Raw genomic sequence first — 26,361 nt, forward strand, 5'->3', positions numbered from 1 at the left:
CAGTGATCAAACCCAGGTCTCCTGCAAGGGCAGGCAGATTCTTTACCATGGAGCCACCAGAGAAGCCCTATATCTTTATCAAAACACAGAAGACTGAACTAGGTAAGAGCAAGATGCCTATCATCGATTAGTAGATGGATCTGACAGCCCTGTTTGTCTGGGACTGTCCCGGTTGATGCCTTTTGTTCCAGAAAATGTTTAATAATGCCTCCTTTCACTCTCAAAATTATCGCGGTTTGGTTGATGCACTGTGGGGCTGCCCCACCTGCAGGTAACTCAGAGATGGCAGTGTGTGCCTCAGCTCCATGGACCCACTGCTCATCATCCCCGCCCTCTCCTCTGAGAGGAGGTGAGGGGATCCGAGGACAGCCTGCTCCCCACACAAGAAGCCAAGCATCGCCCTCTCGGAGCTCAGACTGTCTCCGATACACAGCTGGCCTCTCGGCTGGCAGCCACCCTCAAAGCCGTCGCCCACTGGGTTGGCCTTCATCCTCGTGTGACTTGCGTGCCAAGCCTAGGCATTCTGGCACCAGGCCTCCTGTCTCTCGGCGTCCATCTATAGGAAAAGCAGATATTTTGTGAACAAGTCCTGCCAAGGGCTTCCAATGAAAACATCTCTGTGGGGTTACATGGAGGTATTTCCTTTGTCACTCTCAGTAAAGCTGGTTGAGCAGAAACCCCAGCTGAAGCCCCCTGACAGTTCCTAGGGCCTTGGGACTGATTTGGTTACTCTCTCTATAAAAGGTACTTAGTGTTCAATTCTTGGAAGCTTCAGGAGGGACCAGCCTTACCCCTTAGGAGCCAGGCCTCTCTGTCTGTCTCAAGGACAGGAGTCCTGATGGCTGTGAAGCTTAATCCTTGACGTTCCAAAACCTTATGGGAAATGGGAAACCCTGCTCCAAGGTGGTAAAGCCACGAGGACGTGTCCAAACCTCATCAAAAAGCCGCTCAGCTCCTCTCTCCGCTTGGGTCCCTTCACTCCAGGATCCACTGTCGACAGTTGTCAGTTCTGGTGCTGTGACTTCTGCACCAATGGGGTGTCCCACGGTCTGTGGGGCTCAGTGATTCTTACGAAAAGGCTAAAGCCAATGATGTCAACTTTGCCCTTCTTGGAACCTGTGGTCACCTTGCTCCTTCTAATCCTGAACCAAGAAAGGTCTTCTAGCCTGACTGTGTTTTTCCTTTTTTATATGTATAAAACCACTTTTATATCAACTTGTTCCCTCAAATTGTTTTTCCCCCTTTTTTTGGCCTGGTTTTAAACAATGTTGTTACAAATATTTACAGCATTTTCTTCTGGTAGATGAATATTCTTATAAACTGAAAAAGGGAATTTTATGAACAGACCACATAAAACACGAGACAATGTCCTGAAGGACTTTCTAAAAAGTGTTAAAGATTGTGAAAAGGAGCAATACGTATACTCTTCAACCTCAGTCTTGTGATAAACTCCGAATTAAGGAACAGGGACTTCCCTGGTGGTCTAGTGGTTAAGAACCCATCTTCCAACGCAAAGAACACGAGTTCGATCCCTGGTCCGGGAAGTAAGATTCCACAGGCCATACGGCAGCTAAACCCATACATCACAACTACTGAGCCCATGTCCCCTAGGGCTGATACTCTTCAACAAGAGAAGCCCACACACCACAACGAAGACCCAGAACAGCCAAAATAAAATAAGTTGTTAATAAAATTCTAAAAAAAGAAGAATTAACAACAGAGAGCATTTATATAAAACCTATGATCCTTCCATGTAGAAAGAAACTGAACTCTTGAATTTGGTCCTTCAGACCAGCACTGTCTAGGAAAACTTCCCACTACAGGAAACCATTCTCCAATCTACACTGTGCAATGCAGAAGCCACAAGCCCTGGGTGGCTACAAACTTTGGAAATGTGGCCCATGTGACTGAGGAACTGAATTTTTAGATTTTAGTTCATCTTAGTTAATTTAAATTTACATAGCCACATTGGCTAGTGGTTACTATATTGACCAGCACAGGTTCTAGACACGTGTGCTTGGTGGTTGGACTACATGCTACTCAAACCATGTGACGGTCACTTTGGATATTTCTTGAACATGTCCTGTCTCATTATGGGATCATGAAACATATTTGTCACAAAAAGCATTCCTTCATTGAGGCATTCATTCATCTGACAAATATCGACTGGAAACATGCCTTGTACTAGGCACTGTGATAGAAGTCGAGAATGTGTCCATGGAAAATGGCAACAGAGAGTTTTAACAGCACTTGGTGATTACGGTGGAATTAGGAGATTGGTAGAAACTTTCTCCCACTGATCTGGTGTGTCTCTGCAGTGAAGTAAATACCTGCAGGCGATTCTGTGAGCAGAGGGTCCCCTGACAAGCAAGCAGCCTCTCCAAGTCTGCTGTGGAAATCACTGTCCAGGGCGGGGGAGTTGGTGGTAGGAGACAGCGGAGGGAGGAAATCCTGAATTAAATAGGTAGGAATTACCGTCTGTTGTGAGGATCGAATTAAAAAGGAACAAAGTCTGCAAAAGAAGTCTGGAAAGTGTAAAACGCTGCCTTTCATACAACAATCCGAGCCAATGGCTTTCCCAGACACCCCGGTGTAGCATCCCTGAGAAAGTACCAGAACAGCAGAGGAGTGCCTCCTGAGAAGGTGGCAGCCCGTGAAGCAGAGAGATGGCCACTGCGGAGGCAGGGGGATTTCAGGGGAGGGGAGGGCAGTGAACTGAGTAGGAATGTGGTGAGGGGAGGGCGTTAACACTTCATTGCCTGTCAACAAATGTACAGCAGGGACTTTCCTGGTCACAAATAGCCAGCAAGGACCTCACGAAAATAATTCATCTCGTGTCTAAAGAGCACGCTGCAGGGAGAAGGGGGTACAGACACGGCACCTCCACCCCTGGGGGCTTCTTCCTAAGGATTTGGAAGGACACTGCCTCCCTTCAGTAGAAGGTGGTGGCTCTCACGGCAGGGTCTTCAAACAACATGGAGATTTTGAGCGCTCTGGAAGCGTGATGGGAAGATCAGCAAGGAGATGCCAGGTATCCTGGCAGGGTGCTCAGCTCCAGAGCCCAAGTCCCAGTGGGCGGGTGACTGTGCTTTAAGCCAGAGCTTCAGACTGTGCACTCTTGGCCCCAAGACATTTCACAGATGCTTCTCAAATGCTCAGCCTTTAGGAGAGCAGCAGCTCTGATGGGTGCAACCTGGGACTCTGGGTGCCCACTCTGCCTGGAAGTGCCTCTTCCCACAAAATCAACATTTGCATGAAAACAGGATCTCTGTAGCCACACCTTCTCTGCCTCCCTGACGCCACTCCTCCTATCTGGCCTCCTTGTCCCCATCCTTCCCAGGCTGTGGCCCTACGTCAGCCAAGCCACCATCCACCACCCCAACTTTAAGAGGTGGCCTGACCATTAGGACACCTACAGTGTGGATTCACCCCAGGTCCCCAACTGTTAACACCTGATGTTCTGAGCTCATTGAGCAAGATTTAATTTAAAATATTCACTCTTGTAATCCAGAGATCTCTGAACTACAATTTGAGAGGGGTCTCCTCTTCCCTCTGAGCAGTTTAACCCTCTTAAGTATTTTTAATTTAGGCAAATGTTTTTTTAAAAATGCATTTCTCTAAGCACATAGAGGACTTCCCTGGTGGCTCAGTGGTAAAGAATCTGCCTGCCATGCAGGAGATGTGGGTTCAATCCCTGGGTCAGGAAGATCCCCAAGAAAAGGAAATGGCAACCCACTCCAGTGGGTATTTTCACCTGGGAAATCCCATGGACAGAGGAGCCTGGTAGACTACAATCCATGGGGTCACAAAAGAGTGGGACAGACGTGACTTAGCAACTAGACAACAACAAAGCACACAGAAAACTAAGATGAGAAGGGGAAGAGCGGGGAGGGAAAGCACGATGGGGCCGCAGTCAGGCCAGCGGACAGGAAACCAGGTTGACCACATTCACGGGTCTTGGTCTTTGACAACCCAACAAAGTTCAAGGATTTCTGGACTTCACTTCAGGACGCCCAGTGAGCCAGAGCTCCCATAAGCATCAAGAGTAAGCTCCAAGTGAAAAAGATAGAGAAGATATTGTCTTTAGATACCAGTATTGGAAAAGACTCTGATGCTGGGAAAGACTGAGGACAGAAGAAAAAGGGGGCGACAGAAGATGAGATGGGTGGATGGCATCACTGACTCAATGGACATGAATTTGAGCAAACTCTAGGAGAGAGTGAAGGATAGGGATACCTGGCATGCTGCAGTCCATGGGGTCACAAAGAGTCAGACACAACTTAGCGACTGAATAACACCAACAATTTGATATGATCACAGATTTACTCTTACGGGACCTCTGTGGGTCGGTTGCTTGAGAGCTTTCTGAGCACACCTTTCAGATATGCCCTCCCTGTGTGTGTATGCACATTCTCGAGTATTTATTTCACTGTCCAGCTGCTCTTCCCACTCCAGGCCACAGGGTTTCTTGGGAGATTACTCTCTGCACTCCTGGCGCACAGACACGCATAGAAGTCGATAGCAAGGACACCTCTACTTCCCTGTAACATCAGAGCAAGTGACTCAAAACCCACGTGTCCCTCACATGTGGGGACAAGAGGCGTAGCAGCCAGAGGGTTGGGCCAGACCTGATGCAGCTCAGACATGGCCCCTTGCTCCTGCAGCAGGAGGGAAATCCTGTCAAAATGGCTTAACGATCTTCTAATATTTCCATGCAATTAAGGCCACATCTGCCTCCCAGGCCCCCGCACTTCTCTGCCGGCTCACAGACATGAACCAAACAGTCTGTCTTGTCGATCTGGAAGGTAACAAAGAGCTCCATTCATAACTGGAGGCACTTTCACCATTTTTTTTTTTTTCAAAGTAAAATAGAGTTTTCACTTTGAGAATAACCTGTGTGGCAAGCAAGCGAAGGATTTTTCCCCCCTAATAAATCAAATTCAACAGCCTAATAAAATGCTGCCTTCCCCTTCCCCCTCTCCCCCTCCTTCCCTCCCAGGGTCCCCCTCGGCTGACCACGGCTCTGCCTTGAGAGTAGTGGGCGCAGCCAAGGAGGTAGGGGATGGTGAGCTGGGAGCAGATGAAGGGATTTAAAACACCTTTTGAAGGTGTGATGGGTTGTTTGGCAGATTAAGGGCTGGGGCGGGTGGGGGTGAGGTGGAGTTGTGGGGGGTGGGGGGCAAGTGTCTGTAGGTGGAGGTAGCCTGCCTTCCCCTCCCCAGCTTTACCTACTTTTTCAGCCTTTCAGAGCTTGTTTCAAAATATTCCTTTTTTTAATGCAGCTCCCTCTACCCCATTACCCATCCTCAAACATTGGGTAAACCTCCTGCTTCCTTCTTCTGCACTAGGAGGAACAAGAAAGCCGTGTTCCAAGGATGGAGCTAGGGCTGTGGAGCCACACCTGCAGCCCAAACCCTGCAGGAGCTCGCCTTCCCTCAGAACAAGGCTGAGAGATCTCCCCACTGCTTTGAAGCCTCCAGAGAGTGAGTTTGCAAGAGATAAGTGCTGATAAACATCGGGTTGGGTGCTTATCCGCAGCGAACACAATCTTTTGAGGTTCTCTCTGCGCTCACAGGCCGTAGAGACGCTAATCAGAAAACAGAAGGGAAAATGCAAAACCCAGCAGTATTTGCTGCTGCTTTTTCTTCTTCTTTTTTGTTTTGTTTGGTTTGGTTTCAGTCTACTCACTGGAAAGCCCGACATAGATACTGTAACACAGGGGACTCCAGAGCAGAAACGCAGCCCTGGGCTTGGCTTTGTTCAACGTGTTTTGTTCTGACATCAATGGAAGAAATATTTTCAGTCCTGGATATAAGAGGATGAGTCAAACGTTGATAGTAATGACAATCTATCTGCAGCATTTTCTTTTCCAAAGGGCTTTTCCAGGCGCTGTGTTATCTGGCCCTCCTGACAGCCCTCTAAGGCAGGGCAGAGAGTTTGTGTGTAAAGTGAGCCTGTGCTGGGCTGTGTGGTTTGTCCAATGCCATACAACTTGGGGTGTAGTGGCAGGGGGAAAGCCCAGGTTTTCTTTGGCTATCAAGCGGGGTTCTGTCCATTCCATCCCATGCAGCGGCTCAGCGGCTAGAAGATGCTCAGAAGTTAGAATGGCCTTGAGCCTGGGCATAGCATCGGGAAGGATTTGGAAAGCTTGGGTAGCAGTGGATGAACCAGGGTGAAGGGGAACTCTGAGCTTTGCAGCCCTTGAGTAATGCAAAAAAGGTAGGGTCTTGGCCATCTTAGATTTCCATGTATTGGTAGGGGCTGATTCTTTAATATCAGATGTTAGCGAGAAGCCCACATAGAAGACGTGGTGAGAGTAGAACGAACCCTGGAAAAGGGGACCCAGAACTCTGGCCTCTGCTCTATCGGTGATCAGGTATGGTGGTCTTAGGCAAAGACCGCGCCTCTGATTTTCCACAACCCCTTTCATAAAATGAAGGAGTGGGTCAAGATGGTACCTAATGCAGGAGCGGGGAGGCTAGTGAGAGTAGCACGGAGCATGTTTGCTTCCTCATGAGCACATTCTCTTAAAAACTGTGCAACCACGTGATACAGTTGAACTTATAAAACAGAAAGAGACTCACAGACTCAGAGAACGGACTTGTGGTTTCTGCTGGGGGGATGGGGGAAAGGGATTGTTAGGGAGCTTGGGGCGGACATGGACACACTGCTACGTTGGAAATGGATAACCAACAAGGACCTACTCTATTTCACAGGGAACTCTGCTCAATGTTATGTGGCAGCTTGGATGGGAGAGGGGTTTGGTGGAGAATGGATACATGCATATGTATGGCTGAGTCCCTTTGCTGCTCACCTGAAACTATCACAACACTGTTAATTGGCTATACCGCAATACAAAATAAAAAGTTTTTTTACAAAATTATACCACCACAGTGACAACACTAGGGTAAAATATTGACATGACTTACTAGGACTAAGATGGGAAGCACGATGGTAGAACTCCGCCACCCCTCCCAGCTCCCAAGTTCCAGGGTGCTGATGCAGAAGTCTTTCACTTAAGGAACTATGGATGGCTATTTACGTCCATAAAGATAATAAGTTATTTCCACGCAAACTTCAATTAAGCAGTTCTGCACCTGACTGCCCAGGCTTCAGTATTAGACATACAATATGGATCATCTGCATTTGGATAGAAAGTAAACTCTCCACAAAAGCCTCACAAGTCACATCACAGCAAAAGTAACCAGAACTCAGCCAAAAAGAAAGTTTCCTGTGGGAACAAGTGATGCATCATTCCAAGGATGTATCTTAGGCCCTCAATAAACCCTCCGTGGCCACTTCTAGGATGGGAAGTGAGACTGGGTGTGGTCTCACCTCAGAGTCAGGGGGCTATGACTTTACCTCTATTTGAATTTTTTTCAATAATGTATTTGTATTATTTATTTGACTAAAAATCAAATTGAAAAGAGGGGTAAAAAAAGAAACATCTTGTTCATGGTTGACTTCATGGTTTGGAGACAGAGTGCTGGATGAGATTCCCATTTAGGACTGAGTAAAGTTTAAGTTCACTGACCCTGAAGAAGTCCAGTGCAGAAGACCAGTGAGCCAGTGTAGTGGGAGTCTGGAGAAATGCAAATTACAGCCAGGTTATGTCTATCCTACCAATCTCACTCATGAATACCTGACTTTGTGCTTCATGGTCTGGATTTTCAGCTCCAAGTTAAGACATGTGCGTGTGTGCTTAAGTTGCCTCAGTCTTATCTGACTCTTTGCAACCCCACTGACTGTAGCCCACCAGGCTCCTCTGTCCAAGGGATTCTCCAGGTAAGAATACTGGAGTGGGTTGTTATGCCCTCCTTCAGGGGATCTTCCTGACCCAGGAATTGAACCTGCGTCTCCTATGGCTCCTGCATTTCAGGCAGATTCTTTACCACTGAGCCACCGGGGAAGCCCCAGTTAAGACAGACCTGAGGAAAATGCTGGGAGGTGATCAGAGGGTCCCCTCCCTCTACAGATGTGGGGACAGCGCTGTGCTGGCCCCAGGCTCTTTCCTTCCCTCTGTCTCTATATCCTGCTACCACTGAGAGCCCATACCATCATCACTAAGAAACTGGCTAGATTCAACAAATTCAGTTAAGGGTTTTCAGAAATCCTCATCTATTTAATGAGTTAAGTGTGCATCTAGACCGCAGATGCCCATGTTCTTTTACATACACTGATGGATCCTTGAGAATATGTTTGGGGCTTGGAGAGGGATTCATCTGGTTAGTATCATCCTTTGGAACTCAGACTGAGCTGGACTGGTCTGGGGTGCTGAGTCAGGTTCTACCCCCAATGACAAAAGGCCCTTGTCTTTTTCACCTTCCCCCCCACACACACCTGCACACACTCAGATACCCACAAATTACCATGCATTTGGAAAACTACTAAAAATTGAGCTATAAATATTTAATGTATGCAAATAGTATTACAGAAGAAAGAATGCACATAGGCAATCATCTATCTCTTCTAGAACAAAAAAAAAAAAAAAAATTCTTTCTAGCTGTCTTTTGATCATACAGTATTTGCTGAACATTTGCCCCGGAAAGTCAGTAAACAGTTTACTGGTGGACGATTAGCCATAGGCTTCTGGTTTTAGATGAGTGAGCTTCAGAGGAGATTTTTATCTGTACATGGCATGTTTTGGGAGTGTCTGAAATGGATGTGTCTCAAGAAATCTCTCCAGGTTCCTGCCTCTCTAAAGTCAATCAAGTGACAAACCAATTCAGGATATCAAGTCAACGATCAGAACTTTAAATGTGATGCACCCGCTACAAGTACATGGCCTAAGAATTTCTAAGTATCAAGAACTGCTAATATCACCATCAAAAGCTGTAGCTTATCAATTCACAGGACCTCTTTGGTTGGAAGTTTCCTGAAGGTAAGATATCTGAGGGTAAGAATTATGACCCGGTCTTCTTTTTTCTATCAACTTCTAACTGATTGCCTTGCATCTATGAAATGAATGTACACAGCTCATCAAAATGAATGGAAAGCAGAGAACAAAGTACTTATGCTGGGTGGGGTGGGGGTGGGGCCCAGGGGGGCGGTTGCTTGTTCAGCTCAAGTGGTTTGCATTTCCTGTTTAGTGGGGTTGGGTGAAGGACTGAAGGAGGAAAGTCGCAGTCTCAATGTGTAAGAAGATAGATGGCCTCCTTGGAGATGTGTGAGGAACTGACATTTGGCCTTTGATACCAAATGGAGGTTTTAGTATCAGGAATCTTCAGAATCAACCAGTTCCTAATTCTAGCTGCTTCTTTCAACTGGCCTTTGTCTTATTCTTTCCAAGGTCCTCCCTTTAAAGTGGGATTAAACAATTTCTCAGACCAGCACATGAGCTCCTTAAAGGAAAATTTTTAAAAAATTATTCTCAATATTATTTTCTGTTTGTGGGAATCATATGAATTTCCAACAGGACGTAGCATATAAGGGAGGAGAAGACTCAGAAAGGCCTATGACATTCATCAGCATTTCACAATTAATTCTCCAACCATAGCCAAATACAGTCTCCTGGTTCACCTAGCTACCTGTGTGCTCTGTGCTAAGTCACTTCAGTTATGTCCGACTCTTGGTGATCCCACTGACTGTACCCCACCAGGCTCCTCTGTCCATGGGGATTCTCCAGGCAAGAATACTGGAGTGGGTTGTCATGCCCTCTTCCAGGGGATCTTGTCCACCCAGGCGTCAAGCCTGTGTCTCCTGCATTGCCAGGCGGATTCTTTACCACTGAGATACTGGGGAAATCCATCTAGCTACCTAGAAAATGACAATCACATAGATGTCATAAGGTCACCTTATATTTGCCTCTCTTATCTAGATACCTAATAATACTCATAATCACTATGATCATTTTTTGATCATCAAATGGATCTCTATGGAATTTACACCAACTGCACAGTCACAAAATTCTCCTGAATTGAAGGTAGCTCCGTGAAAATTAAAACCAAGTGATATCTTAGGAAGCACATGCTTTTTTTGGGTTTCTTCAAATCTTAGATGTGATAAGTTCATCTTAAATCTTTAGGTACAAATGATAACCATGATTACCTTTCAGTAATGATACAGGAATTCTGAGCAAAGAGTGAGGGGGCTGGAACAGAGTCCTGGGCTGGTTTAATCCCTATACTCAGCTCAGTCTCTACTCTCTCGCTTTTTAGGAGAAATGGCTGATGATGCATGTTCTAGACTGATTCCCCTCCATGCTGTTATTGTAGCAATAATAATAACTGAACTTTTAGACAATTTTATAGTGTAAGGCATTTATCTTACTAGAAGCCTTCCCATACCTATTTGTTGTTGTTTAGTCCCTAAGTTGTGTCTGACTCTTTATGAACCCATGGACTGTAGCCCACCTGGCTCCTCTGTCCATGGGATTTCCCAGGAAATAATACTAGAGCGGGTTGCCATTTCCTTTTCCAGGGGAATCATCCTGACCCAGGGATCCAACCTGTGTCTCCTACATTGGCAGATGGATTCTTTACCACTGAGCAACCTGGGAAGCTTCCCACACCTATAACCTTGTTTAATCACCAGAATAAATTCAACAGGTAGGTAGTATTATCACCCCCCTTCCCATTTTGTTGATGAAGAAAGGGAGGTACAGGAAGGCTCAGACTGCATTTCTGGTCACACAGCCCATCAGTGAAAGAATGTGAGCCCATGTTCTGGACCCCAGACACCCCGCCCTCCCCATGGGCAGCCCTTTCTCTGACTCATGCTTTGCCCTAAAACACTGTAGCAGTGAGTGCATTTTTCTGTTGATCCCATCTTTCTCTCCCTTGTGATCTCACACCTCGGTTAGATGGTAGGCAGTCTTGAGGCAAGATCTTGGTCTTCACACTACCGTTTTAACTGGCAGTGGGCTCCTTGGGGGTCCAGAGCCATTGGTGATTGATGGCAGGCACCGGACCGGGGGCTGCTGGCTTTGACATTTTAAAAGTGCACACTTCCTGCACTGATACAGTGTGCCCGAGCGACAGGCCACACTGCCATTTTCGCAAAATCAGGAAGTGAAACTGGCCACCAAGAGCAAATGACCACCAGCCAAAGGATTAGTGCAAACCAAGCAAAACACACCAAGATGCAGAATGTGTGGGTCAGAAAGACAAAGCACCATCAGTATGCAGTCATCTTGAAGGAAAGGTACTTCTCAAACCGTGGTTTCAGTCACTACCATCCTCAACTTTTAACCTGGTTCTGTGTCTGTGTTCTCACACAAAACTCATCTTTAGACGTGCCTCGCACAAAAGTTTTATATGTGTGCGTGTGTGCTCAGTCGTGTCTGACTTTTTGTGACCCCATGGACTGCAGCCTGCCAGGCTTCTCTGTCCATAGGATTCTCCAGGCAAGAATACTGGAGTGGGATGCCCTTCTCTCCTCCAGGGGATCTTCCCAACCCAGGGATCGAACCTGAGTCCCCTGTATTGGCAGGCAGATTCTTTACCACTGCACCAACCTGAGAAACCACACACAATACAGCTTTCTCTAAATTTTTTTGGCTGCTTGCTCTGAGAAGGACAAGGCAGGGCTATTGAATGTGCAGGAAAACACGATTTTTCTCACATGTTTCTTTCTGCATCTCCTCTTCCCATCTCCAGGCTCTCTTTTAAGCGACTCAGATCACTGGCACATTGGTCTTTGGAATGCTTTTGGAGTGTAACACCGAACGTGTTTTCTGTCTGCAGCCGTGGAGTACTTGGAGCTCTGGTGGGTGGGGGTTGGGAGTTACTGGGGCCCAGGTGAGTAATCTGAACCTTGCCTCTTAGCAGCAAGCCTTGTCTGATCACGTGCTTGGTCCCCCCTCTCCTCTGGATGTTGAACGTAACCCAGATAGAAGGGGCCTGGGGATTCCACACCCTCTGCAAAGAGCCCATTTCTCCAGCCTGTTTCCTTCTGGTGGCCAGGATAGAAGGGAGAGAATAAAAGACACAAACTTCTGTGCATATGAATGCATCCAGAAGGGTCTTTCTGAGTACCTGTGTTCCTTGGAAAGCAAGGGAGGTAGCTAAAGAGATGGAGCTAACCAGACAAAGGCAGGTGGGTATATGCTGCCGAAAAAAACTTTTGATGGACCCAGTATTTGCACAGCTTCAGGAATTTTTGACGCACAGCATCTCATACCACACACGATGCTCCTGCCAACCTGAGTCCAAATGACCAAGGTGGCCTTTGTAACCCCACATGGGACACCAAGCAGATTCTAAACCAAGGGTGAATTTGCTGTCTGTGACTCATTTTACTTATTATTATTATTACTTTCCAAAAAGTCTATGCTGGGACTTCCCTGGTGGTCCAGTGACTAAGACCCCACACTCCCAATGCAGGGGGCCTGAGTTTGATCCCTGGTTGGGGAACCAGATCCCACAGGCCGCATCTAAGATTCAGCACAGCCAAATACATAAATAAATGATTTTGTAAAAAGTCTATCCTGGCCCAGTAACTTAGTTGTGTCCACTCAGCAGGAACCAGGTTTAAAGGAACACAGGAGAGCCAGGTAGGCCAGTCACAGAAATGAGCAAAAATGGAGATGCTCCATGGAATTCTAGTCCTATTAGTTTTTCTTGAAGTATGGTTCCTGGATTTCCTGCCTCAAAATCTCTTGAGGTGTTGGTTAAAAAGGAAGCTAGCCAAGACCATTCTAGATGGCAAGAACCAGATTCTCGGTTTCACCATCTGTTTTTCTCCCCAAGAGGGTCTTAGGCCGAATCATATTTCAGAACCTGGTTAGGTGCTCATGGAAAAACTGTGCCATCATGACATATTTTTGGAAAACACAGCAGACCGTATCAGCCCTCTCCTCCCCTTAGAGATTCATGATCTATGTCAGCATGTGCAAAGTTATCTGATAAGTCCTGAGACATGGGCCTCTGGATGTGTGCATAAGCCAGTGTTTCCCACACTAATTTGATCAGACTCCTGTTTGCATAAAGCACCTGTGAATATCCCCCAGACTGACTCTGGAAGCAATCAGTGCCCTAAGAGAACCTTCATCATGAGTCACCAGTGGACCCTATGTCCCTGCGTTTCATTTTTCCCCTTTTGTCCTGCCATAAACCACCTCCACCACTGGGAGGAGGAGCCATGATTCCCTCAATAAAGACAAATGCTCTTAAGCTCAAGACAGCAATCCACCCACCCACCCCACCCCCTATTTTTTTCTTTTTTTGGTAACTAGTTGCTTCTTAGAATCATAACTGGCTTTGGTTTTGTGTTGAAAGACTAGTGATGCACGGTCCTTCTTTCCATCTTTGTCATTTACGTGTAAATATCCTATCTTCAGAAGGTCTTGCTTTAAACCCTCAGACTAAGTTACATCCAGCCTTGAGTTATTCTCTCCACCCTGTCATCATCACACAAACCATAATCAGATATACATGTGCAAAACTAAACTTTATCTGTTCAAAACTGGGATTAGTGTCTCCTCCACTAGAGAAAACTCTTTAAAGCAGAATCATTGGTCTAATCTGTTCACTTCTGTACCCAAGACTCAGCACCAAGCCCGCAGACAGTACGCACTCAATATTTGCTTACTGCCTCGGTAAATTACAGCATTCTAATTTAACAATTCATGTAGAACATGTCAGGCCAAGCGATTAAGACCCATGGTGATTCTGTCTGCACAAGAGAATTTCCTGAAAATTTTTAAAATGCCAAACTTAAAAAATGACACTTCTGAAAAAATGCCAGGGTCCATCCTGGACCTCCCACAAGAAGGGGGGGGGCAGCACCTGGGAATGGGGTGGCGATCCCTGGCTTAGCAGATGGAAAACAGTGAGTCCTGGTGAATTTTACTCCAGTCTCTTCTCCTGACTTGCTCTAGGTGTGGGGCCAATCTCTGCATTTTTGGTGCCTACATTTCACTGCTTAGTAAAGTGGGAGTCTAGTCTGCAACTCCAAAATTACACTGTGAGATGTCTACTCAAGCATTTTGAAATCCTAAGATGAGAGGCCACTCTGAGAGTCCAATCATGGTTGCTATTCCTGGCATTGTGGGTTTCTAGCACATGGGCTGTGAGCCTTGGGTTTCACCAAAATGATTTTTAATACAACTCACTAAGGATTTTGTTGTTGTTGTTGTTTTTTACTGAAGCTGCTCCTTTAACAGAACAAGGGCCGCTCATCTGTTACCACCCTTTCTTCCCAGACCTCTGGTTCCGTGGTGCAGAAGTTACACAAGCAGACCGTTAAGACACGCATGCTGGCTGCTGGCTCTTTGGTGCGTTGTGCGGTGACGTCTCTCTGCAGCGAGGCAGCCGGTACCCAGGGAGAATGGGAGTGCACCTCACAGACACAGACACCCCAGGTCAGACCTCGGGGGTTCCTTGCCTGTGGGCCGCTCTGAGCAGTGCCAGGCTGGTCCCCCTCAGGCGATCAGCAGCACCGGAAGCAGAGGGCACAGCTAATGTACATGTCACCATGCGGCTTATGGCCGCAGCCTCACCCCACCTTCGCTGTACAAGTTGCAGAGCAACAGGAAACGACCACGGTATATATATATATAGCCACACTGTGTTTATCCAGAGGTGCTGTTTTGCACAGATTATTATGTGCTTTTTTACTGGGAGACGACTTGGCATTTGCGTTTTCCTCGGGGCCTCCCAGGTGCTTGTAAAACTAATCAGTCCACCTGAGAAGGAAGAGGGACCTTTTGCCTCTTTGGTTTCTTCATTTTTCAAGGTGAACAGACCCGTGCATTTTCCTTCCCAAGGGATTTCCGGATCCATTCAGCTGAGGCTTGGAAAGGATGGGAACCAGTGGTGGAAAAATGCAGGATTTCCAGGAGCCTCTAAATACAGCCCATCTGGGAAAATCATTGATTCCGTAGATTGAAACTCACTAATTAGGCTTTACTTCCCCTCACTCCCCACTGCATCCTCCTGGCAAATAATTAAGCAGACTCCCCACCCACCCCACTTCGTGGTATATTCATCACACAGGCTTGGTCTGGTCCCCCCGAACCCTATCAGAGGCAGAGTCGACAGGGCAGCAGTGGTCTCAAGACTCAGGGGGTCACCCCTGTCCTCACAAGGGAGTGGCCAAAGGGAAGGAGAAAGGCCTCTCACCCTGGGTCTCTCCTCTGAGAAGAGCCCTTCTTTACCACTTTGGAAGTGGCTTCCTGGGAAGGCCAGTATATTTATCAGCCTTTTAGTACATTCTTGAATCGGGCCATGGCTTTAGTAGTCGTGGTCTGCCCTCAACCACTCCTCTCTCCACTGAATGAACACCGGATGAGTATTAGGACAATGTATGTGTGTGTGTGCACGCTCGCTCGTGTTCAGCCGCTAAGTGGTATCTGACTCTTCTGCCATCCCATGGGCTGTAGCCTGCCAGGCTCCTCTGTCCATGGGATTCTCCAGGCAAGAATACTGGAGTGGGTTGCTGTTTCCTCCTCCAGGGATCTTCCAAACCCAGGGATTGAACCCATGTCTCCAGCACTGGCAGGCGAATTCTTGATTGCTGAGCCACCAGGAAAGCCCCGTTAGGACAGTGGAGCGACTGAAATACTGTTTCCACAAAGCGGGAATGGAAGTACTTTGCTCTAATGTGGGCACTGGCAGACCTTGGGCAAGTCAGGAGACATTTCTGAGACCTGGGTTTTCATCTGTAAGATGGGGATCATGAGGTGGTGAGGATTAGATGAGCGAGGATGGGTGAAGTTTTCAGCACGGTACCCACACAACCAAAGACATACACGGCACGCAGAATGGAGGTGGTGAGAATAAGACTCAGAAGAGGGACTTCTGAGCAGGAAGAATCCTGTAGAGTACAGACCCTGATTCCAAGATCATCAATGTTGCTATGACCCCTTATTTCTAAAACTGACTCAGTTGGCTTGGCCAACACGAATGAACTCTGTGTAGGAAGATGAGAATAGCTTAGAGGTCAGTAGAGCAGAGAGCTCCCGAGCAGTGTGCCACTCCATAAAGGGACCCCTGAACATCTTGATTCTGCCTTCTCTGAGAAGATGTTGAAGTTAACGATGCATTTTGGAAAAAAAAAAAAGCGGGGGGCATCCTTTGAATGCAAGCATTCTGGAGAATGGTTTACAAGCTGTCCTCATATCCCAGCCCTCCCAGCTAATGTTGGGGCGTGCTCTCCAGCCAGTTCAAAAGAAACCAGCTTGAGAAGCAGAAGTGACTGCCTCCCATTTCCATCCTTTAAAAACAGGCAGTAGGCAGTAGTGTCTCTTTTTGTATCCTTTCTCTTTGGCACAAGGAGGCCAAGGGTGTAAAAGAGACCCTGCTTGGACCGCAGCAGTGTTCCTGCTTAGCGGGTCCGCATCTCCCACGGGAAGCCCTGCATCCCTCCAGCCTCACCCATTTCTCTTCCCACCTCTGTAATTGTCCCGCGGCCCGAACCATTGTTCAGTCTCATTACTGAAAGTCGAGCACACGGTGGCAGGGCCCAAGGCCTGCGGCTGTGTGTGCCTGAGATTAACACTTTTATCTGATCTTCGACAACTTGCAGAGGAAATCCTGTTCCAAAACCCGGAGCCCCGAGCGAAAGGTTGCCAGCAGTTCCTCCCTCCCACCTGCGAGATGAATCAGGACACCTGAAATGTGAACATGGGCTTATTGTTTATAAATATAATAAGCTCACTTCCTGTCACTCTATTAATCCCTCCCCCTCCCTCTTTTCTTCTAAACTCAGAGCCTAATAAGGCCTCTGGACAGAGCCTGGTCAGGCACCCTTTGTGTCCTTATCCACACCGGGTCACAGAGTGAGAGGCCCAGCTGAAGGCAGGTGCTCGCTGCAGGAAGCACCAACGCGGCCCATCTCTAGTGCATTAGGATTCCCCCAGGAGTCCAGCCAGTTCCTTATAGACCTAGACGGACACCGGCAACTCTGCATCACCGTGGAGCCCAGCGTGGGTCACCTCGAGGAACGAGAGCGCCGCAGGCAGAAGGCGTGGCTCTGGTGGTTGGAACAGAGGTTTGGGGAGTCGTGGGTTTTCCCCTCAGCCCACTCCCCAGCTAGGGAGCTCACTGACTGTGGTTGGTTTTACATGGCATGCTGTATCCCTCAGCATGGTGTAGGTGGTACAGACCCAGCTGATGATGTTCAGGTGAAGTTGGTGATACCCACTGGGGTAAACAGGGAGTAGAAATAAGACATTAATATTTCTTGTAACTGAAGGAGGGAATCCAAAGATGGAATTTGCCAGCGAAGCTGCCCGGATTTTTTTTTTCCTTTTCCCACCACTCCTGTCAGTTCCTTCATTCCAAATAGGAGCAGATCTGTTCATCAGCTATTCTAGCGGTCTGCCTAGCGCTGTGCTGGGTGGCTGTGGGGAACACACAAAGAAGACGAGGCTTGCCCGACGGAGTTCACACCCGCAGGGACCACAGGAATGAGGAAGAAATGGTTGAGGAAAATGTGTGCACATCAGCACAGGCCAGAAAGGGAGTGTGGGGTGCAGACCTGCCCCATCTGAGGGGCTCGCCCCCGTCCGACCCTCACGGCAGTCAGTGGGCACCCACACCATCCCTGAGATCTCCTGCAGCTCCGTAAGCCTGTGGGGATGCTGCTGGATAATTCAGAGGGAGAAGGCAGACGCTGCGGCCACTTCCTAAAGGACGTGAAGCCTCATCTGCTCCTGGGGTGGCCACTCCACCTCAGAAGGACCGCAGCTCCCAAAAGGAGGGTGGTAGGTCTGGGGGCTGCACCTGCTGGTCTTTCTTAAAGCAGAGCTGAAGGCCGCCTGGAGAGAGCCCTTGGCTTGTTTTGTCCTGTTTGGCTTGTGAGCAAAGTGAACTTGCTAGTCAGGATGGAAGTGGCCCAAGGGGAAGTGGGTCCTGGGAGGGAGTCTTTACTTCTACCCAGGGGAGGATGGAGGAGATGGCAGGCATGCTCTCTTCCTTTAACGCTCACCCTCAACAAACAAACAAGAAGCAAAACCAGGCTGGCCTGGAGGACGGGGCATCCTTCCCCGCGTCTGGACGGAGCCGCGGGACGAGGCAGACGCTGGTCCAGGGTTACAAGGGGAGACCTCACCTCGCATGCCTTTTCCCAGCCCCAGGTTCAGGTTCAGTATCACTGGCAGCTTGCAGTTGGCCACTGTGGCAGTGTTTATACCAGGGAAACAGGTTTCGTACATCAGAGAGCTGGTTGTTAAACAGCTAGGAAGGCTTCCAAAGTGGCTCAGGGGTAAAGAATCTGCCTGCCAATGCTGGAGACGCAGGAGATGTGGGTTTGATCCCTGAGTCGGGAAGACCCTTAGAGAAGGAAATGATCACCCACTCCAGTATTCTTGCCTGGGAAATCCCACAGATAGGGAAGCCTGGTGGGCTACAATCCATGGAGTTGCAGAGTCAGATGCATCTGAGCACACATGCAGGTGGTTGGGTGTGCCTGCTTCTCAATCAGACAGACTTGAACCCATGCCTCGAGGCCTCTGGCTGCAGCAGGCCAATGTTTGAAGCTGATGGGTCAGCCCTGTCCATGACCACTGCCGTGGACCCAGCACTCAAAGCTTGGCTGACTTCATCCCAGTAAAAGGATGACACAGGCCTGACCTGCTGAGACGCGACGTCAAGAATCTGAAAGCCTTACACTCTAGGGACTTCAAGCAGTTTTCGGTGGCTGCCTTTCTAAACTGTAAGCTATAAAATATATACTACTGACCACTGTCGGTTTAGGAGCTGCTCTTTGCCAAGTACAGAACCAAGCACTTTGTGTAAGTTATTTCATCTCATTTCATTGTTGCCTTATGAAAGGCTATTATGCCTTATAGGCTTATGAAATAATTTCCTCATTTTATAGTTCAGGAAGGTGAAGCTTGGGACGTTCCCCAGCTTATCAGCGGCAGAGCTATGGTGTGAACCCAGATCTGTCTGATGCTAAAATGTGCTTCTTCCCAAGTCTACATCTTTGCCGCTACACAGCAGGTCGGTTGTTATAAACCTTATTCTTCCTCCTTAATATACCCAAATAGGACTTCCCTGGTGGTCCAGTGGCTCAGACTTCGCCTTCCAAATACAGGGGGGTGCAGGTTCACTCCTTGGTTGGGGAGCTAAGATTTCACATGTGCATACGTGCTTAGTCACTCAGCTGCGTCCCACTCTTTGCGACCCTATAGCCTGCCCAGGGATCGAACCCACATGTCCTAAGTCTCCTGCACTGGTAGGTGGATTCTTCACCACTAAGCCACCTGGGAAACCAAGATCCCATATGACTTGTGGCCAAAAAACCAAAACGTAAAACACAAGCAATACTGTAACAAATGCAACAGACTTTCAAGAATGGTCCATCTCAAAAAAAAAAAAAATCTTAAAAAAAAAATATATATATATATATATATACACACACACACCTAAATGATATCAACTCTAAGTGGGACCCCAAGTGGTCCAACCCTAAGTGGCCCGGCTCCCAGGGCCAGCAGGAGAGCACGTTCACCCTTCCCAAAGGCCAGCCCTCCCCCCACAGGACACACTTCCTCTTCCCCCTCCTCTGGCCCAGCCGTTGTCCCTCCCCTCCTTCAACCTCTACTCAGGGCTTACTTCCTCCTTGAAGCTTTCTTTCATTAACCCCACCCAGTGCTGATCACTTCGCCAACTTTGCTTCTCCTCGAATACTGACACACTTACCCTAGATTCCTCTGTCTTGTTTTCACAACTGGAGTCCCCTGGGCTCTTGTGCATTGAGCTGTGTCGTCTCCCCTCCGTTGTCCTTCCCCACACCCTGGCAATGGGTGTGCTCCACGTGGGCCTCTTGGGGTGGCCTCTGTCTGCAGGTCTATGAGTGGCCTGCCTGGCCATCCACAGATCTCCCAGCCATCTGGCCAAATGACCTGAGCATCCTCTGGGCTGTGGTCAAAGGGGATAGTCATGTGGAGTTTGGGCAGGAGGTCAGGAGAAGTAGCCCAGGCCTGTCAAGGTCACTCAAGGAGCTCTCCTGTCCAACCTGAAACTTCTGAGGACTTCTTTTTTCAAACCTGGGCCAGACCAGGACTCAATTTCCTCTGAGAATGTCTGAGGATCTCCTGTCAGGTCCTTCCTACTTCTTACCTTGAGTGGCAGGCTGAAACTAGCAACGGAGTCAGAGTTTGAGGCTGGGCTAGGGGAGGTACCTTTCTGCTTAATCAAAGTGTCCCAAAAGGTGTGAACACACTGGTGAGTGTGAGTGGGTGTTAGCTGGGAGCGAGGGGACTCAGGACTCAGGATGCAGGTACAGGTGCTTCCCCAGCTCCCGAGTGGACCCAGGAGAGAGGCTGGACCTTGGGTTTTCAGGAGGAAGATGTCAGTGATGTGGTGGTGACAGCTGGTGTGATTTGCATCTGGGAAGCCAGGCTGTTTCAAACAGCTCCTCCAAGGCAGACAGTCATTCCTGACGGGCTCCCAGCCGGTGTGGAGTCCGCCCTCCTTCAGAGGCCTCTCCTGCCTTGTCCCCCACTCCCCCGGGCCCGGGACATGCTTCAAGTCCTGCCTCAGTGCAGACCCAGTCGTGATCCCCACACCCTGGCGGCTAACACGTGAGCAGGTTCTCCTCCCGCACGGCCTGCCGCTTTTAGACTGGCACACACGGTTTTCACAAGACGGGTTTTTGTGGTTTGGGTTTTTTTTTTTTTTTTCCTTCATAAGTTTGCAGCTGCTAGTTTTGAAACCACCAGCCCTGAGGCAACTCAAGTCAGAAAGAGAGCAAGAAGAGAAAAAGAAAAGAAAAGGAGGGTGAACACATAAAGGGAAGACAAGCCATCTTTCTATAAGCCGGGCACTGCACTAGCTAGGTCTGGGCTCAGCCTTGGCCTTTCTCTGCCAGCCCCGCAGGCTTCTCTTGGGACAGTCCCCTGGGGGCATGCGGGCAGGATAGATTTGAGGAAGTGAGTCTGAATCCCCTGCCCCTGACTGCCTGTGGTCACAGGTGAGTGTGAGGGGCCGAGACGCAGGTTATGATCTGAAGGGGACTGGCCAGCCCCCTGGTACTGCTTGAAGACACGAGAAGGTGTGGATGTAGCATGGTGTACAAGCTGGGATTGGAAGGGGAAGGAGGAGGAAGTCCCAGGAAGACCCTGATTGAGTTTCCCAGGAGGGGATGCTATTCAGGCCTACCTAGGGGGTTACTTTGCATATGCAAACTGAAGGATTTAGCTGAACACAGACTCCAGACCAGAAGAGCCAGAAATAAAGGAACCCAGAAACAACTACTCACATTCAAGACTTCCCATCCCCCCTCCCATATCCACCGGCATTTGTGGCAACTAATTATAGCTTTTATCTAAACACCTCGAGTCACAGCCTGGAGTCATAGCCCTGGGCCACTTGTACTGAGTGGCTTTGGGGAGTCCCCCATTTGCTGGCAGTCCGATCTGAACCCCACAGTTCCCTCTGGGGCTAATAAATGCAATTTTCCTGGAGGAAAGAGGGAGAGTCCTGGAGATAATTACCAAGGAAAGAAACGAGAAATGGTGGAATCTCCAAATCGGGCTTGAGTGGGGTTCTGGGGATCTCTGCCTCCGAGAACCTCTGTGCTTCTTCCTCAACAATCTTGAATTAGTTGTTTGTGGTCTTTTCCTCACTGTCTCTATTGCTCCTCCCCAGATTTACTGGGGGTCCCTTGAGGGCTAGGAATACCCAGTACAGTGTATGTTCTGCTTGTAGTAGGTGCCCTATAAATGCAGTTAATGGAATTGAATGAATATTGCTGATCTGACTCCCTTACAAAAGCAAGTATTGATTTTCTTGTTGGCCACGACATAAAATTCAAATTCTCTGGAATCTGATATGAAAGTGATAGCTTCTGGGGTCAAGCCCAAGCTACTTTCCAGCTTCCTTGCCCGCTGCCCTGTAAATGTGGCACACTCACTGATATCCTTCTTCCCTTCATGCTCCCTCATCCTGGAATATACGTGTGTATGTGTGTGCGTGCTCAGTCATGTCTGACTCTCTGCGACCTCATAGACTGTAGCCCGCCAGGTTCGTCTATCCATGGGATTTCCAAGAAAGAATACTAGAACAGGTTGCCATTTCTTTCTCCACGGGATCTTCCCAACCCAGGAATCAAACCTGTGTCCTGGAATATCCTGCCAGGTAAATCTGAAGTCACTTAAAAGAGCCAACTCCATCATGAGTTGCCCTCCGCAAAACCCTCCCTGACTCTCCCAGCTATTTCCAGCAGAGTTGGGTGTTTCTTCAGTTGGTATCTTATGACATTTAGTACACAGTATTGTGAAAGAAAGCACTTGCCTTCCTTCAGAGTCTGCCTGTATCCATCAGGAGACTGTGAATTTATCAAAGACAAGAACCACACCTTGCACATCACTGCATTCACAATGCCACACAGTGCCCAATAAATGCCTGATGATGAAACTAATGAAAGAAAGAATGGGCTCCATCCACCCCTTCCTTGGAAATCTCCAGCAGAGTCTTCCTGTACCCATTCTTCTTTCCTTCCTTCTCTTTCCCACACCATGCTAGCTCCCGGTACTCAGCACATAGATGGCACCAGGAACACAATTCTTTTATTTCCACTTCTGAAATATCTCTACCCTTGTGTACAAGCTCCATAGAATCACCCACCGCCACTGCTACTCATCACTGCTCACAGGCCGCCAACGCTTATAAAGACGTTGATTCTGGCCTTTTATTTTCCAATGATGTGGACACTCATGAAGATGAACCTTTCTGGATCACAACACACCTCCTCCAGGAAGCCTTCTTGCACTAGTCTGAACCCACAGGGACTTTCCTTTGCTTCTGTTTTCTTTTTGGCTTATCCACATACACTGCCTGATCCCCCTCTTGTTCCTCTGTTCCCTTTCATAGTTCCACTGTTACTCTGAACTTGTATGCAGTTGTTAGCAGATATGTTTTCATCCTGGTTTTTCAGAGACTTCCCCCACCATGGTTCACAATACCTAATACACAATCAAAATACAAAATAATGCTCCTGCATTGACTTTGTGCATTAACATTCACATTCCCCGGACTATGGGCTTTCCCAAGGGAACTTTACCTAGTCCAACTAGCCGCTGGTCAGGAAGCAGTAACCAGCAATATCTCAATGACTGTAAGTTCTGTGATGGAATAAATCTTCAATAACTGACTACCTTTTGCAAAGAGCCGACTCACTGGAAAGGATCCTGATGCTGGGAAAGATTGGGGGCAGGAGGAGACGAGGGCGACAGAGGATGAGATGGTTGGATGTCATCACTGACACAATGGACATGAGTTTGAGCAGACTCCGAGAGATGGTGAGGAACAGAGAAGCCTGGAGCGCGGTCATCCATGGGGTCACAAAGAGTCAGACATGACTTAGCGACTGAAGAAGGAAAAACAATAACTCACACAGTTGCACTTTCATATGTAAAGCCACACTACTTACTCCCTTGGTTCAAATATTGATAAAACTGTGGAATCTTTCCCAACAGAGAAAGCGCTTCTCCCAGAAGCTTCATCAGGTACAGCTCTGCAAGCTGTGCTGGAGTCTGGGGGCCACAGAGAAGAGATAGAATGCCCCAAGTGAGGGCCACCTGTAGCCAGGTGTAGCACCTGTAGCCACCTGTAGCACTTCATGTGAGATCATGGGGTTTCTGGAGTCTACACTCAACCAAACTGGTGTCGCTAGCCTGTTATGCTCCTTGTCTGAACATCCCCCTCCTGCGCTCCCTTCTCTGGGTTGGGCTTCTCTGAGAAGCATCCTCAACATCATCTCCTGTCCTGCCCTCCCCCACACCCTGTCAAAACTCGCCAGATTTGCCATATTCACAGGACCTTGCTACGGTTGGCTCAGACAGTCATGTCAATGAGTAAGTTGCATTCTGACACGAGCTTCCCAGGGCTCAAAGGAATCAGCTCATGGTGATCATTTCAGGCAGATGGGATGTTGGGGCTGGATCTTTCAGAGCATCCCAGCTAAGCTACCTGGGATACCTGCTTCTAAGGCCAGCTGTGGACAGGGGAAAGGTCCCCCCACCCCATGCTCCCTCCAAGACGATCAGGGAATCTCTGACCTGAAGGCCACTTGGCAGGAGTTCAGTTTGGAAGGGTTGGAAAGGAGCCCCACCCCCCACCCCCAATAAATACCTAGTCTGAATCATCTGATTTGGAACTCAGGGTTTGGAAAGTCACCCAAATGCCTCATTCCCAAATCTGACCTTCTAGAGAGTCTGGAGCTGGCAAGTTTCAGATTCATTTGCGTCAACATGTTGTTTGGTTAATGCAGCTGAGCATCTAAGCCCATTTTCTTAGAAACAGGAAATCCCAGTGTGCCAAGAGTAAACAGATCCCAGCCCCCAAAGTTCGAGTTCATTTAGGAACTCTCTGACCACAAGGGTCTGTGGGGCTGTGTGCTCGAGCCAGGCTCCTTTCCCGCCCATAACTGATCTTACCCAAAGCAATGGTCTCTCTACAGCTCAGCGGCTGGAAGAGCTGTGTGCTCAGGAGAGGCTGGGGCTGGACTCAGGGCAGGATTCCACTGTCAAACCAAAGACAGGAGTATCAAGGGTCTTACTTGGGAGGTATCTCCTCCGAGACTCCCACCATAGACTCTTTGACTCTAGTCGCTTCCCTTTATGTTTTTCATGTCTTCCACGAGAGCAGGTGTGTTGGCTGTTTTATCCTCCATCCCATTATTAGCCCTGCAATGTGCTGCGTGCCTGCTAAGTCACCTCAGTCGTGTCTGACTCTTTGTGACCTCGTGGACTGTAGCCCGCCAGGCTCCTCTGTCCATGGGATTCTCCAGGCAAGAATACTGGAGTGGGTAGCCACGCCCTACTCCAGGTAATCTTCCTGACCCAGGGATGGAACCTGCATCTCTTACGTCTCCTGCATTGGCAGGCAGGTTCTTTACCACTAGCGCCACCTGGGAAGTCCAGTCCTGCAACAGGAAGCACTAAATACCTACTAATGGAATGAATGAATGATTGACAAAGCAGATCATGTGAGTTCAGGCTTTGATGAAGGGCTTGGCTGACTCAACTCTGCAAGACATCATGCTGGGATAAACGACACAGCTGCTGGTCCTCCCAGAAAATTCTCCCTCACAGACTTGCCAGCACCCAGTTGGGAAGGACAGATTCTCTCGAAGCTGCCAGGAGGTTCCAGCTTCTCAAGGCTGGCCAAGAGAGCTCTGGTTCATAGGGGCTGGAGGAGAAGAAGGTCATCGGCTGGGTGGAGGGGGACAGGCAGGGGGTGGCCAGAGGGGCTCCCGCTGTAGAGAGGTCTGGCTCCCCTGGCAGACAAAGAGCCCTCAGAAATCTACCTCCCCCACCTCCAGCACACACGGGGTGGGCAGGGAGGCTCGGCCTCTCCCTGACAAGCAAACCGGCTGACCCTGCTGCTGGGAGGGCAGAGGTGTGGCAGACGGCCGCCGCCCCAGACGCCAAGTCGCTGAGCAGCCACTGCAGGGCCTGACGACGGAAGAGGCAGCTCTTCTGTTATTAGTGGCTGCTTTTCACGTCTGTGTAAGTCAAACAGCCAATGCCAAAACGAAGCCTTGTGGTAGCAGCAAACTCAGAGATGTGGGTGTCCTGGTGCTGTCAGATTGGGCCCTGGACTGGCCTGCAATTCCTCAATCCAGTCTCCCTCTGGGTGACCCAAAGGGGTGAACCCAGGCCCCTGTGCCTCCTGATTTCCAACTGAAGGGGGATCCTGTGGCTGCTTCAACATCCTTTTTTCAGCACTTCATGTGAGATCATTTCTAAAGCCCATAAAGGATATTTTATTAAAACAGAAAAGAAAGAATTTTAGCCCTGTTGTGCTTCCCTAGTGGCTCAGACGGTAAAGAAGCAGCCTGCAATGCCAGAGACCTAGGTACGATCCCTGAGTCAGGAAGATCCCCTGGAGGAGGAAATGGTTACCCACTCCAGTATTCTTGCCTGCTGAATCCCATGGACAGAGAGGAGCCTGACAGGGTACAGTCCATGGGGTCACAAAGAGTCAGACACGACTGAGCCACTAGCACTTCTCTAGCCCTGTTATAAAACACCATCCCAGCTCCAGAAGCTGAAGAGCAGCAAAATGACACATACTGTCCAAAAACGCAGCACTTAACACTCATGGAGGGTTTATCTGTCAGTTCACAAGACACAGTGACCTACCACAACGCCTGATGATACAGGGAAACAGCCATAATTAAATACAAAGAGAATAAGAGGAGGTTGCAAAACAATACGATTCTGGTTATACAAAAACCAGACATGGATGTCTATATGTCTGCATTAAAAAGATTGGAAGGAAATGCACCCAAATATTAATAGATTGTTTTTTGGGTTTCTAGACTGCAGGCACTTTGGCATTTTCCCGGATTTTTCCATATTTTCTAAATTTTATACAAAGATAATGTAGTACTTTGGAAATTGCTATTTAAAAAAATATTTAAAAATAACCAATACATCTAATGAGTAAAAGAAAAATGCAAGCC

General features: G+C 48.4%; 1 protein-coding gene and 1 long non-coding RNA gene across 4 annotated transcripts in view; one reads left to right on the forward strand and one right to left on the reverse strand.

Moving 5' to 3' along the window:
- The window catches only part of FLI1 (Fli-1 proto-oncogene, ETS transcription factor), a 126,991-nt gene that overhangs the window by 72,077 nt on the left and 28,553 nt on the right, over positions 1–26,361 (reverse strand). The window contains exon 1 of one of the 3 annotated variants that reach the window (XM_061166739.1): positions 19,590–19,943. The exons of the other annotated variants lie outside the window; for them this stretch is intronic. Within the exon in view, the coding sequence (XP_061022722.1) occupies positions 19,590–19,760 (171 nt within the window). The 5' untranslated portion in view covers positions 19,761–19,943. Of the gene's footprint in view, positions 1–19,589; positions 19,944–26,361 lie in introns of those variants that run through there. 3 annotated transcript variants of the gene reach the window in all.
- Positions 8,548–12,839, forward strand: LOC133066500 (uncharacterized). Its single transcript, XR_009695153.1, has 3 exons — positions 8,548–8,881; positions 10,420–10,547; positions 11,598–12,839. It is a non-coding gene; the product is annotated as an uncharacterized LOC133066500 (long non-coding RNA).

This window comes from Dama dama, chromosome 2 (assembly GCF_033118175.1).
Source record: "Dama dama isolate Ldn47 chromosome 2, ASM3311817v1, whole genome shotgun sequence".
In the NCBI taxonomy this organism is placed as follows: domain Eukaryota; kingdom Metazoa; phylum Chordata; class Mammalia; order Artiodactyla; family Cervidae; genus Dama; species Dama dama.